At 39.9% G+C, this 20,800-nt stretch overlaps 1 protein-coding gene and 1 long non-coding RNA gene across 5 annotated transcripts in view; one reads left to right on the top strand and one right to left on the bottom strand.

Annotated features, from left to right (window-relative positions):
- st3gal4 (ST3 beta-galactoside alpha-2,3-sialyltransferase 4) overlaps positions 1–19,378 on the top strand; it is a 28,661-nt gene extending 9,283 nt beyond the window's left edge. For 2 of the 4 annotated variants that reach the window (XM_005474604.4, XM_013269353.3), the window contains 10 exons: positions 3,003–3,074; positions 6,206–6,287; positions 6,592–6,681; positions 7,948–8,045; positions 8,253–8,316; positions 9,134–9,229; positions 12,149–12,347; positions 12,804–12,941; positions 18,476–18,631; positions 18,730–19,378. In XM_005474604.4, coding sequence (XP_005474661.2) covers positions 3,053–3,074; positions 6,206–6,287; positions 6,592–6,681; positions 7,948–8,045; positions 8,253–8,316; positions 9,134–9,229; positions 12,149–12,347; positions 12,804–12,941; positions 18,476–18,631; positions 18,730–18,819 — 1,035 coding nt within the window. In that variant the 5' untranslated portion in view covers positions 3,003–3,052 and the 3' untranslated portion in view covers positions 18,820–19,378. Of the gene's footprint in view, positions 1–1,571; positions 1,754–3,002; positions 3,075–6,205; positions 6,288–6,591; positions 6,682–7,947; positions 8,046–8,252; positions 8,317–9,133; positions 9,230–12,148; positions 12,348–12,803; positions 12,942–18,475; positions 18,632–18,729 lie in introns of all 4 variants that reach the window. The other 2 variants (XM_013269354.3, XM_005474602.4) reach the window with 2 other exon arrangements.
- On the bottom strand, positions 6,710–17,404 carry LOC109194613 (uncharacterized). Its single transcript, XR_002056415.2, has 2 exons — positions 16,138–17,404; positions 6,710–7,250 (listed from the first exon to the last, which is right to left on the bottom strand). It is a non-coding gene; the product is annotated as an uncharacterized LOC109194613 (long non-coding RNA).
- Positions 19,379–20,800: the final 1,422 nt, after the last annotated feature.

The following is a 20,800-nucleotide window of genomic DNA, read 5'->3' as shown; positions in this document are numbered from 1 at the left end:
GCTTATCGTCTCCTGCACAGTTGTGTCATCAGTGAACTTCATGATGTGGCTGAGGTTGTGTGACTTAGCACAGTCACGAGTCAGCAGAGTAAGAAGCAGAGGTAATGCTACACGGCCCTGTGGAGCGCTCTGTCAGAAAGTCCGCAGTGAACGTAACACATAGGGCTATTACAGTTACAGTTATCTCCTCTCTGTCTGCGATGTCAACAGCAAAAACACAGGAATGCCATCACATAAACATCAAGTTAATCAGCTTAGTAGGATAGTGCAGAGCCCAAAAGCGTGAGGTTGTGAGTTGAAAGCTTTAGTTTGTTTCCTTTTATGCTAAAATAATTCTTGAACTCAGACATTCTCTTGCTAGAAAGTCTAACAGTGACACCCAGACAGTGTTTAGGAAGTGCCTTGGTCTGACGTCATTGTAATATCTGCAAGATCCGTTCAACTTTAACTTTGGAAGTCTTTTTGTTTTTTTGTAACTATGGCTAGACTGCCAAACAAACTGTTGAAATAGTTGCAGGGTTAGCACGTAAGGAAAAGGGGAAGCAGCTTTTAGTTCACGTCTGAACTAGCAAATCAATCTGTTCAGAGAGTAACTGAGTTCATTTAAGCAAAACATCTGAAGCAAACAAATGGCTCATAATGGTAGACTGCACAACAGTCCAGCACAACAATGAGTGCAAGCACACAACATGTTCATCCTGTAATTCTGCGGACAGCAGGAGACCACAGCGAGGCGGAGAGGAGAAAACAAAATAGCTGTGTTTTATGAAAGAAAATACAGTTGCATTACAAGCGTGCTCCTGTCCACATTCTTAGGTTCTTTTGTGTTTTCCTGAACAATAACACAGCCGAGCTTCATATCCAGCTCTGGATAAACACACACACACTCCTATATAACTCCTCCCTGATTCAGCTGGCAGCAGCATTATATTAAATTTCATGTTGGGAGATAACAATTTTTTTTACAGTAAGCGCCCTGACTGGCCTACAGTCTATTGCGAAAGTACAATCTGCAGAGCACCGCTGTGGTAGTGTTAAGAAATTTGTACCAGTATTATATTACTGTTAATGCAGTGTTGCAAATGCATGTGCACTCATGCGTATCCTAAAATAGACACTCTGCTTTGCACTCCTTCCGCTGATTCTGAACCGTGGTCAGGCGTGATAACGGTTTCTGAAGGACTCTGGCCTCTGTCACAAATCAGATAATAGATAAGATGTGCATTAGGTAGTAAAAGGTCAGATGTATAGCTTTGACGTAAATCTAAGGGGGTGAATCTTCACCAAAGCATTGCTGAATCAAGCACAAAGTGCTAAAACTGACACTATATCCTTCAGTTCAGTGACCAGTTTATTATGAATCCAACATGGTCCTCTTATAGTTTTTCACTTAGTTTTTACTGCTTTTGTATACTTTCTTATCTTGGCTGTGTGCTTCAGGTCATTGTCCTATTGCAAAATGAACCTTTACCACACTCTGAGATCAAGATCACTGTAGAGGAGGTTATCATGAAGGATGTTTCTGTACATTGCTGCATTCATTTTTCCCTCTACCCTCACTATTCTCCTAGTTCCTGGCGCTGAAAAACATCCCCACAGCATGATGCTGCCACCACCATGCTTCACTGTAAGGATGGCATTGCCGCGGTGATGAACGGTGCCTGGTTTTCTCCAGACCAGAGCATTCTCTTTCCCAATGCGTAACATACCGACGATTTGTCACGTCCCGAGGCATCTCATAGTAACGCGAAAGGTACCCTTTGACGTCCTTATGATACGCTCCGGATTCTCATTTGAATCCGATAGAATGCCGCTCGCCGCGGTAACACACACTCCAGCCCTCTATTCCAGCCCTTACCCTAACCTTAGCCCTAATCATCACCTTAACCCCGTCAGACAGTCTTTTCCAAAGCGATTCATGATCAGAGAGTAAAACACATTTACATTTAGTTCCTCATGGTCTGAAAGTCCTTCAGGTGCCTTTTAATAAAAGCATAAAACCATTTGGAAAAAGCTCAACTATATAACTTTCAAAACTGCACGGAGAGTGGTGAGAATGATGTTTCTGATGTAAGAATCGCACTAAAACAATTGAGAAAAAATATATAAGGAAATAAAGTATCTACAGCATCTACAGTTCTGTAGCTGTTTTTAAAAGTTGCGAGATTCACATAAGAAGTGTGTCATCATAATAACACATATATCTTTAGTTGCAAAGTATATCTAGATAAAAATAACGAGAAACGCAAATGAGTGGGGGGAAATGAGTTACTGATTTGAGAACTGCATTAAGAGTAGTGAGACAGGTTCTGGATTTGAGAAGTCCATCAAAGTGATTGACATTGTATCATTTTTACGCTGCCTCTTCATAGGTTTTATCAAAACCTTTGTAACTCTTACATCCATACATACAGGTAATTTTGGTCTTTTAACCTAAACCTGTTGGTGGTTCACTTTGTTCTACATTGAAAACTAAAACAGATGATGAGTTTGTGAGCTGTGAAATGCAGTATTAGAGTTATGAGTTATAAAGAGTTACACTGCCACGTTACAAGAGTTAGAGTTATGAAAGTTTTATATTTTCTAACGAGTCTTTCAAAGGTCTAATTTTTATGTTTTTTTAGTTCATTAAAATGTTTTTTCACTTGTTTTTAACTATAATAACTTTGTGCACTACCAATACATTTGAAATCTCTGGACTTTATTGAATTGAGCACTTCGAGGCTCATTTGCATAGGTTTGCTTTTAGCTAGTGGGCACTGTTGTGTGTTTTAATTTTAAATTAAAGTATTTTTAACTGTTGCTTGTAGTTGTGAAATGTGTTGTGATCCTTTTCTAAATGGTTTGAAAATATTTGCATATTTCTGCAAAATGCTCTTAGTTTTGATCTTAGTTTTCATCTCAGTTCACTTTCAGATCATATTTCCAGTACGTTATTTTTACAGCAAAGACAGTGAGACGTGCAAATGTTTGAGCTTTCTTCTTCCTGTACTTACTACTAGGGTGATCACATATATTGTGAAGTCATGAGAGGCTCGGCGAGCATGTGAAGATGTCCCAGAAGGCAACTAAAAGTAAGTCTTTTTGCTGTCTGTTTTTGTTTTTTTGTTGTTGTTGTATTTTTATTGCATTTTTTTTAACTTATTGTCTTAAGATCTTTGTTATGATTTTCTCTGTGTGTACAGCAAATTAGATGATTGGGATTTTTAACTCTTGCACTAAATTCGCGGTTGTTTATTGTGATACTTGTTGAATATTGTATAATGTATCAGTATTATCACTTATCATCAGAACAATTTGGTTACCCGTGAGACTTCTTCAAACCAGAATTCTGCAACTTTTTTAACAGTGACTACCATTCTTTCTATACTCCGTATATAGATCGTGTTAGTTAAAGCCGTCCAGGCCTTGTTGTTTGAAAGTGATCAAAATTGCTGCAATTGTTGTGCCAGAGGATTGATGATTAACTGCTGTTTTCAATTGTGTTTGTTCAGAGGAAGGTGTTCTAGGTCTTTGTCCTAGTTTACATATTTTTTTAGTTTTTTTCCCCAGAGTTTTGGCTGTTACAGTCACAGATCGCATACGGTGGTGTGAAAAACTGTTTGCCCTCTTCCTGATTTCATTCTTTTTGTATGTTTGTCATACTGAAATGTTTCCGATCATCAAACAAATTGAAATGTTAGACAAAGACGAGTAAACACAAAGTGCCATTTTTCTAAATGACGGTGTCTATTATTAAGGGGACAAAAATCCAAACCTACATCACCCTGTGTGAAAAAGTGATCCCTCAGGAATTACCAGTCGAAACTCTTCATCTTTTGGTGTATTTATTAAAGCACTGATGATTAAAAAATAGCATGTACATGGATCTCTTCTGTTCAGAAAACTGCAGTCTGCAAGCGGTTAGCTGCTGCCAACTTCCCAAAAGAGAGTGCCTCTCTTGAATCGTGAACCTTAACTGAGACATGTGAATCCTACAGTTCGTTAATCTTGTTCTGGGTTTTTTGTTGACCTGGATGAATTATCGATGTGCTCTTTTGGTCGTTCCAAGTTTTCTGCATTTGTGGGTAATGGCTCTCACCGTGGTTCACTGGAATCCTGAAGCCTTAGAAATAGCTTTGTAACATTTTCCAGACTGATAGATGTCAGTGACTTTGTTTCTCAGGTGTTTCTTTAGATCGTGGCATGTTGTGTTGCTTTTTTGAGATCTTTTTTAGCCTGCTTCACTGTGTCAGACAGATTTAATTTAAGTGATGTCTTGAGTCAACAGGTCTGCCAGTAATCAGGCCTGAGTGTGTTTAGTGAAACTCAGCTTTCCAAAAAAACGTGTTTAATCACAGTTAATTCACAATTTAACATGGGGGCAGGGTTAATTACTTTTTCACACAGGTCCAAATAGGTTTTGATAACTTTTCTCGCTTAAAAACTGCATTTTGTTTTGACTCCGGTTATCTTTTTCTAATATTTAATTATCTGAAACATATAAGTGTGTGACAAATATGCAAAAAATAAGAAACTTAAGAAGGGCAGAAACACTTTTTCAGACCACTGTAAAATGTTACCAAAGGCTGTCGCTGGCTTTTCTGTTTACACTTTAAAAACTTTAGCTTTAAATGAATTTTATAGCAATTTCCATGTATTACATGTATTTTTACACTTAAACCACTCTTAACACTATATACAACGTATTATTTAAAACTTGCATAACTTGCTTTTATGAGCAGTGCCACTGGAGTCAGGCTAAGTATATTTATCTGTTTTCAATCGCTGTGCAGCACTTACTGGCTGTAATTTATTATTAAATAGAGTCCTTATCTAACCCTCAGAAAGACAGTGGTTTAAATGACTTCCCAAACTCTCCTTTTAATGTTCCTTGGGTTTATTGTTCCCTGCCTTGTTATAGATGAAGCTTAAAATATTTAATCACACCTTAAATTGCCCAAAACTTCCCGCTATTAGTCCTGTTACCAAGAAAAAACCCTGTGTGTACTGCACAGTGTAGCTTTGCCTCTGGACCTGAAAGAAGGAAGTCCAAGCACAGCAATCTTTAGAGTAATTTAATGGAGATGTTGTTAAAAAGACAAATAGAAAACTTTCAATGCTCCCCAATGCACATAAACACAAGTCCAACATATCAAACGATACCCAAATACAGCCCTCATTCCATACATGTGCTATGTAAAATGTAAATAAAAAGAGAACGCAATGAAACCCACATTTTATTCACAATAGAACATAGAAAACATAATGAATGGTGAAACTTAGAAATTTGCCATTTTGAATTTGGTGGCAGCATCACGTTCAAAAAAAGTTGGGTCACAGCTGTGTTTACCACTGCGTAGTATCCTTGTTTCTATTCTTCTTTGCCTTAGTTGTATTTTCGGTTTCGTGATGCGTCAAATGTTTTCAGTTGGTGAAAGGTTCGGAGTGCAGTTCAGCACATGTACTCTTCTGCTGTGAAGCTGTTGTAACAGATGTGGTATGTGGTTTAGCGTCATCTTGCTAAAATATGCACAACCTTTCCTGAAAGACACATTGTCTGGATTGGAGCGTATGTTGGTCCTAAACCTGTATATACACTTTCAAAATTTCAGAAATCGTTTGTAGACAGATTTGTTTGCAGATTGATGAACCTCTGCCCAGCTTTACTTAGTGAAACCCTGCCTCTCTAAGATGCTCTTGTTATTCCCAATCATGTAACTAACATGTTGTCAATGAACCTAATTAGTTGCAAAATGTTCCCCGGCTGTTTCTTTTTAGTACCACTGACTTTTTGAGCTCTAAAAGTAAAATATCTCAGTTTAGACATTTGTTATATGTTCTGTTGTGAATAAAATATGCGTTTATGAGATTTGCAAGTCACTGCATTCTGTTTTTTCGGTGTATTTAAAGGATTCAAACTGTTTTTGAGAACATCATATCGTAATTTGTGATTTTCACTCTTTGCTGTTAAAAATAAATCCTAGCAGATGGACAGTTTCCTATGAGCCTTTGCATTTGTCTTAATTTGGAAAGTGATATTTGCATGAAAATCGGTTTCATTGGCACTGCCCGTACACCTGTTTCAAAATGGCATGTTAGAAAAAGCAAAAAACATAATTTTCATAGAAGAAGACTGAATATCTTCTCTCAGGTGTAGCCAGAAGCTGACTCTACTTTTATACCCTGGTATGTTTGCTTCTGTTTTTGTCTTTGTCTGCTCCAGTATGGTGGCCTAGGCTTCTCCCAGTTCTCCTGTTCTTCGTCACCTTTGTCATGTTCTACTGTTCATATGCCTTGATTCAGAGGTAATCTCAAACAAACACACACTCTAACACAAACATGTCTTTTTTTCTTGCTTAATTTCTCTGGTATTGAGTCACAGAATCACAGTAATACCCATTTCTCAGGATTTTCCAGCCAGTGCTGAGTCACTAAAATCTGAGAAGACAGCCCACGTTATTCACAAAGTGGTCTGAGCTGCTAGTCAACCAAAGCCTCACACATAGCAATTTTTGCACTTTTTGAGCATTTTGGACTAAATTACTGCCACTTTCCATTTTTGTGGATTCAGCAATAGTTTTCATGCCAGCTGTGGCAACTGTCTTTCAGCTATGGAGGCACCAGCAAGTCTCCCAGCAGTAGCAAGTCGCTGTGTGGTGGCTGGCTAACCCAGAAGAAATGGGAGAGCCTTAAGTTTAAGTGAGTAATGGCGTGTCTGTGTGTTCTGTTTTTTTTTTTTTTTTTTTGCAAACTGGCTTATTAAAGGAGTGGTGCATGCCAGTGTTTTTATTTGAACATAAAGTGCCAAGTTCCTTGAAACTGGACTGCTCTGTACCAGTCGTGACAGAAAAGCATATTTTACAGAGAAGAAGCAGCAGTTGTGTTTAAAAAAAGAGTTTCCATCTCAATAATGGTTACAGTAAGTTTCAGTCATTCCAGTGGAATGTCTTTATAAAAAGCCTGAGAGGGGGAGTCAATGTGAAAAACTAATTTTGGCTAACAACGTGCTCATGACATATACATATCTGTTTAGAATCTAGCCTAATCCCTGTTTCACCTTCTCTAACATGCTGAGGGTTATCTGTCTTTTAGTCTGTTATCAGTTTATCGACCTGTATATTTACTCACCTTTATTCTTGGCTCTGCTCTATTAGTAAAAGGGGATGTGTGGTTTGGCCAAACCTCATCCAAGGTCACTGTTTATTTATTCAGCCCAGTCGACCTTCCACCGTCTGCCCTTTCACCTTTGGAAGAGTTAAGATGTGTAGCTGAAAAAGAGTTCAGTTCAGTTCAGAGTTGCCAGTCTGTTGTTCTTGGATTTGAACATGAGTCAGTCACAAGGAAGCCTGCGAGGCAGTTACAATGACATTTCTCTAATTAGACTCCCTGCCCGGAGATTTATCCTGATCTCCTACAGAGGGCTAGCTGGCACACAAGAGTAATAAATGCCTGAGAGACTTACTGTCAAAGACAGTAGGTTATAAACAGCTGGAGTGAGCGAGCACAGAAGAGCAACTGTTTCACATATTACAACCTGCCACATTTGTCTCACTCCACAGGCTCTGTGAGCATTATTGTTTTCTTTCCCCTCTCCATGGCGAAGGAATGCCAGCGGAGGATTTTAATGAGGGAAATTGCTATTGAATGGCATCATGTAAATTGGTGATTTTCTTATAATGAGGCTGGCTTACCTGCTTAATGGATACCAGAACATTTGGTAACGCTAGTGCATCAGTTAAGTTTACAAAGCCGTTTTTTTTTCTTTTTTATGTGCTAGCTTGAACACTGTACTGCTTGGCAGAACAGATGGTATTGTCTATTGTGTGGGTTTGAATATTTTAGACAAAAACTTGAAGCAGTTTTCTTTGCTCTCCCAGCCACAAAGCCTCTGGCAGCATAACTCATCTGTACAGTGAAACTGTGTGGTATCATCTTATAAATCCTGCTCTGACATGTCTCATGCAGCATTAGCAGACGGACGCAGCTCTTTATGAAAATGGAGGATTTCTTTTGGCGGGAGCATCTGTCAGATCTGGCATTACCTTATGGCATTAAGGGCAGTGGTATGTTGACCTTGCATTGTACATTAATCCCCGCTTTTCCCACTCACTTTGAGCAAATTTGTCTCGTTTTGACTGGGACCAGGACTGGGGATTAAATAGATGACATCTTAAACTGTTAATACAGCTGAACCGTAGCTTTTTCACCAATTCAAGCTCTGTGTTCGGAGTTAACTTTTGAACTTCTCCATTTCTCACTTCTCCTCCCAGAGCTGCTGCTACTAAAAGTGCTTGCTGTAACTGCAAATTATCACGTGCCAGCCAACATCGAAAAGTAAGTTTGTACGCACTTTAGCAAACTTGGCCAACAGTACTAAAGCATATCAGTTTAACGTCACAATCATGGATAACATTTTGCTTTTTTAGACCATCTTACAATTTATTTGATTATTATCAGTTCAAGCCATCATGTTCAAAATAGAGTAGGCCAAGATTGGTGCCAACAAATACACACTATGCAGTCCTGTGAAACACCCTATGACTCAACAGCTTGCGGAGCCGCCTTTAGCAGCAATTACTTGAAACCTGTCACATCGTTGTGGAGGAAATTTGGTCCATTTTTCTTTACAACGTGGAGGTTTGCAGGCACAGTGCTACATTTGGTTTTTGCCAAATGTAGCACTGTGCATTATGGCCAAGCATCTCCATGTTGTTCTCGTCTGTCCAAAGGATTGTCCCAGAGCTCCTGTGGTTTGTTTAAATGCAGCTTTGCAAACCTAAGCTGTGCTGCCACGTTCTTTTTAGAAAGACGAGGCCTTTTCCTGGCAAACGTTCCAAACAAGCCACACTTGTTCCGTCTTTTTTTAATTGTGCTGTCACGAACTTTGTTTAACATGCTAACTGTGCCCTTCTACTTGATTTTTAACGTGGTTGCACAGAGTTCTGTGAAAACGCTCTCTATAACTGTTCCCTATAACAATCAACGCCCTCGCGTGCTGTTCCTGTAGTGATGATACGTTTTCGTCTCCAGAGAGCCATTTTGTTTGTAACTGAACAAAACATGTTCATTTTAAGACTGATGAGAAACCTTGATGGAGACAAATTTGCCACATTTAATTGATAATGTGAACCTGTGTTGTTTTTCTCCACAGCCTTGAATGCAGAACCTGTGTAGTCATAGGTAACGGCTTTGCCATTAAAAACAGCTCCCTGGGAAGCATCATTAATAAATACGATGTGGTCATTCGGTAAGTAATGATCATACTCCGCACAAAAGTGAAATCATTTTTCCCGATTATGGTTTTTATTAAATTATTTGCTGTACTGTGCAATAACAGTAGGGTTAAAGTGTGTTTGAAAATGTCTGCCATATATTTAAATCCAATTATTTAGATGGATGCTTGGATTAAAAAGTTTCAAACAATGAAGTCAGTATGTGGCTTAAATCCCTTTAAGCCAGAAGCTCAGACTTCAGACTGCTCTAAATAATTGATTGCTGACAGTCTTTAGCCCCTCAGCTTGAAAGGCTTGGGGTAGTGTCATCACCCTGCCTGGTGGACAGCCAGGTTGGGTGGATACCCAAGTTTGCGAGCGCAATAACTCGCGAATTAGGAGATGTAGGACTTTCAAATATAGGTGCATGTACATGCAGGTTGAGGGATAGTGCTGTTGGCGATATCATTAGCGAGGTCATCTACACTTTTCGTTGAAGGGATTGAAACCCAGCTAACCTGCTGTTCTGCCCTTTTGTTTATCAAACACAGCCAATCAGAAGAAAGCATGTCCAAGGTTGGTTTTAAAAGGAGAGCACTTAAACTTCCATGTTTCAAGGCAGTTAGGACTCATTGCTATTGCATTTTAAAAAAGAGAATGTGTTGGTTTCTTTTTTCCCTTAGCCTCTATAAATAGGGTTTAATTCACTTAGCTGTAGACTGTATAACCACGTGACTCTGACACAGAGCCGTCCTCTCAGGCTAAGTTTGGGTCAAATCAGGTTCTTTAAAAGCAGAAAAGAAAGCACTGAGTTTACTCAGGGACAAAGGCATCTTGCAGGTCTGACTTTACTGCTTTGGAATGAACGACCGCATTCTGAGTTTTTTTAAGCCTCTTTCAAACAGCCAGAATTAGGCCTGGCCGCAATGCACTCCCCCCCAAAACCCCCCTCTTTCCCTCCCCTCACGTCTCTCGCTCTCTTCTGATGGTTTTCCAGCCAAGTCAGGTTATTGACTCTCAGAATTCAATGCATGCCTGAGATTTTGACGTCATCCGGCTTTTTTTCTGTCATGGAAACACTGCTTGACTTCTTAAAAGCCTGTCGAGAATTAAGTTCTCAAAGTGCTTGCTAATAATTTAATGTTCTCGGTCTGTGCTACTGTCCTGTTGAATTTGTCAACTATAGAGTTATGTTGTATTTTTTTTTTCCTTTATTAATAATTTGTTAAGTAATGAAACACAGATATTTTTGTATTTCACTGTGTGAGTGTGTGAATGTGTGTGTGAATGGGTGGATGACTGGATATGTAAAGCGCTTTGGGGTCCTTAGGGACTATTAAAGCGCTATATAAATACAGGCCATTTACCATTTAGGTGTTGAATTTCAGGCTGTGAACAACGTCATGCCGTTCAGAGGCAACATTTTTAAACTATTTAATTTTTTCCCCCAGCTCTTAATCGTGTGATAGATAATATCTGTCAGTAGACGACATATCTGGGTGCGACTTTACACATACACCAAAATTAATGCTGCTGCAAATATTTAATACAAGTTTGGGAAACTTATATTTAACCCAGTTGTTGATGACATGCTTTGAACAAACATTAAATAAATAAAACAATAGGTTTTATGAATTACTACACTAGACAGTGTGAAGAACCGTGCACTTCTTAGACTGTTCAATCCCTGGGCAATACAAATAGCCTAGTGCGCAATAGCTAAACGCTATAACATTATAGCTTGAAGACTTCTTATTATTTATAAGACTGATTGCGGTGTGACATGTTGGTAAATCATGTTTTATCTGCCATTGTCCACTGGCTCACCACAGAAGTGCGTTTTCTCCAGTTTTATTTGTGCTGCACCTCATATTTATGTTGGCAGAAGTCTCAGTGATTGCATCTCTGCTGAGTGGACCTTGATCAGAAAAAGAGTGTTGCAAGTTGTCCTTGTTGCACATTAATGTGTCAGAAACTAAAGAGATGGTCATGGACTATCTGTGCTGCGGCGATAAAGGATGTAGCTGTTGAGTTTGTGCGTCAGCTTAGAGTTCTGTGAAAAAGCATATTTGCATACATAAATATTGTGTCAGATTTACATTGCTCAGGTCATCAAACAAATTTTAAGGTGTGACAAAGATAACAGGTTTGGATAACCTTTTCACTTAAATGAAATTATCACTAAAAACCTGCATGGTGTACTGTAAAAAGGACCGACACACTGTTCCATGTGGCTTAACAGACTTTATTGTGTAATACTTGTTTATCGTCGCTGGATTCGGCACACTCACACATGTCCGACAGCTTTCCAGCAGTCTCTCTCCCTCCGGTCTCCGACCTCACTATATAAAAAGGGAGAAACCTCCCTAGTTTCCATCATGCTCACCTGTCCCTCCAGCCTCCCTGGCACTGCCTCTTGAGCTCATTGCACCACCCCTCCCCTGCAGCTGAGCCACGGACCACACCTCCGCCACATTTACTTATTCAGGTTGTCCGTGTCTAATAGATAAAATTAGTTTAATGATCTGCAACATGTAAGTGCAAAATCTGCAAAAACACAAGAAATCAAGAATTGCCACCTTCAGGCTGAAGGACCCATGAGCTTATGTGGTTTACAAGAATTGTTACTCCTCCTAGAGTATTATCAGATTTCAGTGAAGATTGCATGCAAAGATCACCTAATTGATGAATGCTCAAGGCCATGTTACCTACAGTGTCTTTAAACATGCGATTAGACCTTAAATCATTTATGTAAAAACTGTATCGGTTGAAGCTCTGAGAGGCTAGCTGAAGGTGGCGAGTGCAGTATTTCATGATCCACTGAATAATGGTTATGCAATGCTCATTTACATCAATCTCATTTTTCTAATTGCAAAAATTTAAATCCTGACTAAAACAGCTCTGAAAATCCTTTTTTACATTTTTTACATTTACATATTTTATTCCTGCCTCAGGTTGAATGATGCCCCGGTAAGAGGCTATGAGGAAGACGTGGGGAACAAGACCACCATGAGGTTCTTCTATCCTGAGTCAGCCTTCTACAACCCCGGACTGGACAATGAGCCCGACACCCTCATGGTCCTGGTGCCTTTCAAACAGCAAGATCTACGGTGGCTCAAAGAGATCCTCTACAATGAGAAGAGGGTACTGGATGTGTGTGAGAATGCACTCTCCCACGTGCAAACACAGGCTGTCTTACGCACAAACGGCCATCTCCCTTTCTTTCGTTCTTGCGTTCTTTCCCCTCTCTGCCTCAACTGAACGCACTCTGTTTAGTTTTACAGCTTGTCTGTCTTGCATATCAGGAACAAATACTTAAAAGGTTCCACTTGAGCAGTGCCAGCACTCTCCAGAGTTAAATGTTGTTTCCATTGCAGGCATCCTTCACTCCGTATCCCACGGCACCTCCGGCCTCCTGCTGCTAATAGTTGCAGGGTCATTACCCGCTAATTTGCACATCGATTTAGTGTCCTCCAAACATGAGGGAGATTTAGATGCGTCTCTCCTTGCATGCTTCCATTCTGCCAAAAAAGGGCAAATCTCATCCCCTTTGTGTCCGTTTTCCCTCTCAGTCTGTAAACACCCTGTCTGTTTTTTTGTCTTTGCCAGGTCAGGAAAGGCTTTTGGAAACCCCCTCCTCAAATTTGGTTGGGTGACGCCAGTAAAGTTAGAGTGCTGGACCCACACTTCTTGCATCAGACTGCAGTCAAGCTGCTAAAGATCAATTTTCACCCCAAGAGCAAACAGGTGAGTGATCACTTTCACTTAAGTGTTTTTTGTTTGGTTATTTTACAGTCGTGACTATGCACGATCTCAATTTGTGGTAGCAGAAGTTTCAGTGCAGATGCAAACCAAACTGTCTTTATTCCTTAGTCGAATCAGTCGGATTTCTTACTTAATCATAAGTTCTTGCTCTGTAATTGTGGTGGGGATGTTGCAATACCACGAATTTCTGGCATCGTCGGCGGCAGACTTTCCTTCCTCTTCTGCGCTCTTTTTCTTATGCTTCTGTTCTTCTTTTCTTACCTTTCACTGCTTCCCACATGAATGTTAACAAGGATGAATGGAGCCTCCGCTGATTAGGCACAGCTCCTCAGAATGATCCGTCATGACCTCTGTGGTAAACAGTTTATTGTAAGAGGCGTTTCTGCTGAAATCTAGTTGGTGAAATGTTAGCAGTGGGTGCAATTACTGTGAATTTGGTGACAGTTAGCTTCTGCTTGGTGTCCTGGTATCTCACTGCAAGATAAGAGTCTCATATCTTTTAGGATAAATCGGTGGTTCCCTGGAAAATAATTGGCTTATTTTATTTTTGGGGGGGAAGAAAAGCCAAAATATTGTTTTCTTATTATGTGTCTTTAAAGGTAAAAGGCGGTTCCCAGTGTGCTTATCTGTGATGCGGATTATTGCTTCTGTACTGTGGCCTTCACTAACTTTTAAGTCGATTTTAATGTTTAGTTGGTTTTCACCGAGCATGCCCTTTGACTTTTTAAAGTAGAAGGCAAATGAAACGCAAGATGGATGAATCAAAACACGAAAAGTAAAAGTGAAAGCATCGCTCTAAACCCATAAACTCAAGAGAAAACAGCTGTTGCGCAATGAGAATCCACAATGCATGACATTTCTTTTTTTTCCTGTTGATCAGTTTTTGAAACACCACGGGATCCCACTTGGAGTGAAACAGCATTTTTATTGGCCCATTGCATCTCATCTGCCAAGTGTGGCTTTCTGTGTGTTTGGTGGGGATCGATGCCGATGTGGATCTGGAGCCAAGTTTTGCTTTGGTTCTGGTTGTTCCCCCTCTTCTGAGACCTTTTTGTCAAAGACTTGACAATGGGCGTAACCATTTCAGATTGCGGTGCAAACACAGTTGGTTCGCTGCAAGAGAAGAGTGAGGAGCGGGAAGGCAGAGATCCTGCAGGCGATCAGCGGGCTCACTCGACAGGAGCTCTGTACCATCTGCGCAGCTTGTACGGGAAGGGCTGGGAGGCAGCAGTAGGAGAGCGATGGTGGGATGATGTGGTGGGAGAACTGGGGCCTGCAGGCAGTAAAGTTTTCAAGTAACACCTGAATGATGTTTATTCAGGGCTGTAAGCATGACATTTTGTACACATTACTGAACATGACAGAAATGTGCATCTGGCACGCCCTCACTCTGTGTTGCTGTTGGATACGCTTTGTCTCATTTTGGAACTCCTGCGTTTTGGCATCACCGGTTTCCCTCAGGTTACCGACTCCATGGGAAACCTTCAACAAGTGTAGCGAAAACGGCAAAAACCCTTACACATGCTGCCACTTCTGAGTTTCTTTTTCTCCGCTTTTGATCACACTTCTGAGTTTACACATGTTTACCTGTCACACGTTCGACACAAGCACAAACTTGTGTTGCGCTGAAGTAGATGTGCTTGCAGTAGTAACGGCATGCACTCCCATCTCTAATCAGGGATCCATGGACCTAAATTCAAAATATGTGCCAGGCCACTGCGGAGCTCTCGTATATGCCTTGTTGCTGCCAACCACATGAGGCTAATAAAAACAGTTTCTGCACTGACAGAGATTTATGCTCTGTGCACTGGCAAAAACTGTGTTTCAGATTCTCGGCAAGGCTACGCAAACAACTTCCTTTCTCTGTTGCTACAATCGACTGGACATTTGTTTAGACAGACCTTTGTTTTGCTAAAAATTAACCCTGAGGGCACTTAAGCTCTCCAAGTCATGCAAATGAACACTCTCATCTGCATGCGGGTGTGTGTGTGTGTGTAGGCTTTCTTTTAAACATCTCCAGAAGTAGAGTTATCAGCACACATTGAGCAGCTGTGCTGATTATTCATTGAGTATCGGATGCCAGTTTGACCTGTTGCAAAACAATCAAAAAAGCCACACTTGAGCCCTGCTGTACCACTGAATAAACTTTTAAATGGCACTTTCCTACTTTAAAAGAGGAACTAGGTTTTCACAGTTCAACATGGGTTTCAAAAAAGGCACTCCACTGAAGCTTCCCTTTGAGCAGTTCACACAGGTGATGATTCTGTTCTGCCTGGATGGGAATGTGAGGGCATTAGACTGTTTGCACCTTATCTTACAAATAGAAGACTTCGTGTGCGCTTGCTCTCCTGCCCTTGTCCTGAATTGCTCAGTCCTTATGTTTGCTTTATATTTCCTGCCCTTATCGATAGTTTTAATATGCAATGCCATTTATTTCCACTTAGCTTTGTTTTTTGTTTACACTTTATGACAGTTTTGCGCCTTGTAGCCTCGTGAAGACACACTGATTGTTTCCCCAGACAGTGCTGCACACATCACACGTAGCCTTCGGCGTCTTCCCCTTCTGTTTATTAGAGATGGCACGATACCACTTTTTAATGTCCGATACCGATTCCGATATCATAAATTTGGATATCTGCCGATACCGATATGAATCCGATGTAGCGTATTTTGTAATCAATAAAACTGTTTTTCAAAAAATATCTTTTTTTTTCCTATTATATCTTTTATTGAGACAGCAGTTGAACATAACAGTAGTATGCCTTTTTACACTGTCTTTGCTGTCACATTTTTAACTTATAATTAAAAATAAAGAAAAAAAAGAAGAGATTTCAAAGAAAAATATGAACTGGTTAAACAAACAAGAAACTGAAAGCATTAACTAGTTTCACAGGCTGTGCCCAGGTCTGTTATTTAAATATAGACATGTGCAGTATCACAGAAACATCAGACCCTTAGCTAAAGCTCACAAAACCGTTTCCATGACCACCAAACATAGATAAAACAGCAAATCTGACAGCATGCACACAGACAAACAATGTTTCTGGTGAATGCACAGATCTCACCGATTCCAAAAGTGCAAGTTTCATCATGACCCGACCAAAATTCACTGAGCCAGCAGCAAAAGAAGACCAAAACTACACTTCACGTTTGAAAAACACTAGCATGTCTGTCTTACCTGTGTTGTATTGCTACCAAAAAATCCACCGTGATACAATCGCATTTCCTGCACAGCTCCATCTCCCAGTGTGTTTCAACAGCAGTTTCCTGTCATAAATTCCTACTTTCTGCCATATTCGATTCTTTACGCATGGACGCATTACGCACTAAAATTTGTTAGAGTACGGCTGTCTGCTTTTTTATTTTTTTGTTTTGCGGAAGTGACCTACAGCAAGAAATCAAGAAAGTCAAATTTCTGCTTTTCAATACCGAAGAAATATCAGCTCTCACAGGTGGTGCCAAATTTTGCTAATTTGCAAAAGGCTTAGCTATGTCTCTAATCAAACTTCTGTAACTTTGCTCTGTTTCACTTCAGTTGCATTGATCTTTTCACGGGTAATGTCCATCTGCTGAGTCATGGTTTTCTTCAGTTTTTGATCTACTGCAGCATGTTTTCAGAGGGGGTGTTATATGCTATAGGAGACACAAAAAAATTAGGCCAGGAAAGAGTTCTTCATCTTTTTCTGTGTTCCATCCTCAGTTACTTTGACACAGTGTCGTCTGCTGTGATGCTTACACCTGTGATGTGATTAAGGCTCACAAGTGTTAACTTTATTTTGATATCAGGATGTTTTTTTTAAGAAACAAGAGGTTGCAGATGCTGTTGTGCTGACATTTCACTAAATAAGCTTAAATACTTTTTCATTGTTAACTTTTGATGAAAAACAGTGAGGTGTTAATGTTTTGAAAAAAGTTTGAGATATATTGGTTTAGACATTCAGTAAGCCCCCTTACTAGAAAAAAAAACATATTGGAAGTAGGCTAATGTACACTGGTGCATTTACCAATGGAGCATTGCATAAGAAAAAAAAATTCCTTTCATGACTCTCACAGAAGGAATTTGATGATGATTTGGAAAGATGAAGAATAAAAGGTTTTTGGTAATGTGGGTTTTATTTTGAAAAGTGAAGTAGAGTTTCTCTGTCTTCAGGTCATATGGAAATAATTCTTCTTCTTGCCTCTGTGAGCACGCGTAGTCAGTCATACAGGGAGTGGCAAACAGCAGAGGGGAATTTCTGTGGACAGAAAGAGCTAGCCGGGAATAACACAACAAACATGTCTCCTCTCATTAAATCTCACATTACCTTGAGTTTTAGTTTTTCCTTAAAGAGGCAAAAAGAAAATATCAGCAGGCGAGGAGAGTTGCCTCCTGCATGTTCTTTCGTCATTGTTTTTTAAGCAAAAGCCAATTAAGGAATGTGACATGCACTAAATGTGAAGGGAAATGTATGTCACCGCTGTTTGTGGGCTGTTTTTCCGTCGGGATACACAGGAAAAAAGGTCATGAGCTGGAATCAAATTGTAGGAATTAGTCTGTCCTTTTTATAGAATTAGTCCACCTGGATTTCATCACAACAGACCAGCTTTCAGCCAAATCTTGAGTTTTGTATGTCTTTGTAATTAACTTGCAGCCACACTAAAGCCTTTGCAGGTTAGTGTGTGTGCACCTGTGCATTAGTGATAAGCTTCAGCATTTTCACTTGCAGGATTACGTATATATCTGTCACAAGGACTTTAGACATTAAACTCATCCTTTACCATGGCACACCCATGTTTACTTTGCACATGTCCATTTTACGTTATGGCAGAGGCTTTATGCATGCAGTAACCATCAATTTTTCACATATACAATTTTTTCCTTTCCTTCCTTTCGATTACTGTGAAAAAGACTAATTTACTGTAAAAGGCGGAGGGTTTAAATGCTTTGAATCACTGTGCTTGAAAACACAGCAGTACTTTGCTTGAGAACAACAGTCTCAGAGCTGCAACTGAATTTCAAAACAAAATGAAAATACTCTAGTTTTTCTGTTTTTAAGAGTTTAAGTTGATTGTTGTGCACAAGTTTAAATTCTATTGGAAGAGGACGTGGTTGAAATAAAAAACATAGAAACAAAACTGTGTTTGCATAAGCCATGTGGGTGATTCGGTAAAGTTAGGCATGAGACTGAATACTGCACATGGAAATGCTTGTGTAAATAAACGCATGTAAATCTGCAATTTCCCTCTGTTGCCATCTAGTGGTGAAATCAGAGGCATCTTTTAAGTTTCAGTTCCAAAGCCATCTGGAGATTGCTTTTACATCATAACCTCTTTTGCACAACCAACAAAGCTCAGCATGTACATTTTTTCATGCTTTAAGTAACTCTCCTTCTATAAAGTTAATTTGATTTGTACAAACCTGTTTTTTTTACTTGTTTTTATTCAGGTGTGCAAGGTAAAAATCTTTCAGCTCTTTTATTTGGGGTATAGGAAGGTACAGGAAGAAGTGGGCTGTCATGATCTCTTGCTTGTTGCAGATCCCAGTGCATCCTACCACCGGTATACTTGCCATCTTTGTTGCTCTCAACTACTGTGACGTGGTCCACGTTGCTGGATTCGGATACCCTCGCTCAAAGAGCCAACAGCAACAGCCCATCCATTACTACGGATATGCCACCATGAAGTCTATGAAGGTGCGCGGCCACCTGTAGTGATATACTTTGTGTTTTAACACACTCACTGGCAAAGCTTTACATTCCTGGAATACTAATGCTCCTCCACTCTGTTACAGAATTCTTACCACGACCTCAATCATGAAGCTGAAGCCTTAAAAAGACTGGAGGATTCGGGAACCATTCTCTACCTGCATCCACATTTATGATACACATTCATCTCCATTTTTGGGGGGGTCATCTGACTCAGATCTTAATGTGCCTTCTGCGCTGGGATATGTGAATTTTGCTGAACGTGACAATCCTGGCACCTTATGTGTGTTTTTTTTCTAAAGTGAAAAAAATAGAGTGATTTAACCGCTTTCCAATTTTTTTTTTGCTTTGGTGATGTGGGTCAGCATTTTTTTTTAAGAATATTCAACTCACTAGATAAATAAACGAATAAATAAAATTCTGAAATAGAAAAAAACTGTCTTAACACAAACAGCAATCCAGCTGTTTGTGTTAAGACAGCTGCAGCAAACTGGTTTTATCAGTCGATGTCTAGTCTTGGTGCTTGTTGTTTTTCGGTTCTTGTGATGAACTGAGTTGATGGAATGAAAACAATTTAATCAAATGACAATTTTGCTCATTTGTTATACTTTGACTACGGTGATTGTTTCAGTATTTAATTTATTTCCTTTTTTTATCATATACAAATGGTACCACTGGATATTTTGTAATGTACAGAATAAAATACATTTGTAAATTAAAGGTGATCAAAACTGATCATATTTGATTTTTCAGACTGAGTGAACCACCAGTGAACAGTTGTTTTGCCCTTTCTTAATATTTTATTCTATTTAAATATTGCTGTTTTTGTCACTAGATGGCAGTAAGTCTCCATTGCATGCATAATATACAGAAGCCAGTCTACTGCACTGCACATGGTGCAGTCATGCAGCAGCCCGCCCCTCAAAGTGCCTGGGGTAACAGGAACAGTAAAACTAGCACTAGTACATGTGCTAGTGAACACGTGCAGTACGAACATCTGGGAAACCAAAAAACTCGCACTCAGACCTAAAAACTGGAATGACTAAGATACATTTGCTGCGGGTGACGTGCCAGTGATGCTTTGTGCTCTCTGTAGACACCAAGCCTTCTATTAATGTTAACGTGAATGGAGCCAGGCCCATGGCGTTCGAACTGTGCTCATTCACAGGGTGGTACATCCTCAGCTGTGACAGGGACCGGCTCATCTGCTTATGTCAGTTTAATGGCAGACATATGCTGCGTTTTCAATTACCCCAGTAAATGCTGTAATACAGCCACTGCTACAGCTCTGACTAATAGTAAAAGCACACTCGCGCTGTAGTTTCTCCAGATGTGAATGTGGTCTGCGAAGCTAGAGCGATATCACACCTGAGTGCCGTGTTGTGCCTTCTGAGCAGCAATGTAGACATTCTCCTCAAGGTCACACTGCAAGCGGGATACCTTTAAGCTGCAAATATGATTTACTGCGCCTGCATAATAGCAGAACCCACCACATGACCATGAACGGATATTTTTACTACTACAAACTCAGTGTATTTGCTGTGTGGCTCATGTCCACATGTTTTGCCTGCATATCACCCGAAGGAGGACAGTCCTTTTTTTCAATAGAGTAGAAACGAACGTCATGCACTTATCCCTTTGTTCGGTGCACTCAAATTGACAGTTGCTAACTGACACACTTGCAAATGAATCTAAAAGCAAAAACAGATTTACAGTATAATCAGATTTGACTCATGCATTATTATGTGGATGTCTTTAAGTTGCAAGGTAAACAAATATCTAGCACCGGCTCATTTCATATATGCAGTGTTGCCATAATTAAGAACATCCTGTCTCAGAATGATGCAGAAAAACTAGTTTGTGCATTTATTTCTTTAAGGCTGGATTGCTCTCATTCCTTGTTGTTGGGTTTTCCTAAAAGCTCACTGAAATGCTTGATCCAAAATGCTACTGCATGAGAAACGAGAAAGGGAGGTTATATTTGTCTAACATTAGCTTCTCTTCGCCTTCAGTAAATTTAGAATTAAATTTAAAACCCTTCTTCTCACGTATAAAGCCTTGAATGATCAGGCCCCATTATCTCTCAAAGGCCTCACAGTGCGCTTCTCTCTCAGACAGCGTGCTTGTGGTTCTTAGTTTCCAAAGGAAGAATGTGAG

Source organism: Oreochromis niloticus, linkage group LG14 (genome assembly GCF_001858045.2).
Source record: "Oreochromis niloticus isolate F11D_XX linkage group LG14, O_niloticus_UMD_NMBU, whole genome shotgun sequence".
Taxonomy (NCBI): domain Eukaryota; kingdom Metazoa; phylum Chordata; class Actinopteri; order Cichliformes; family Cichlidae; genus Oreochromis; species Oreochromis niloticus.
The sequence above is the reverse complement of the archived record's forward strand: the minus strand, read 5'-3'. Positions and strand labels throughout refer to the sequence as shown.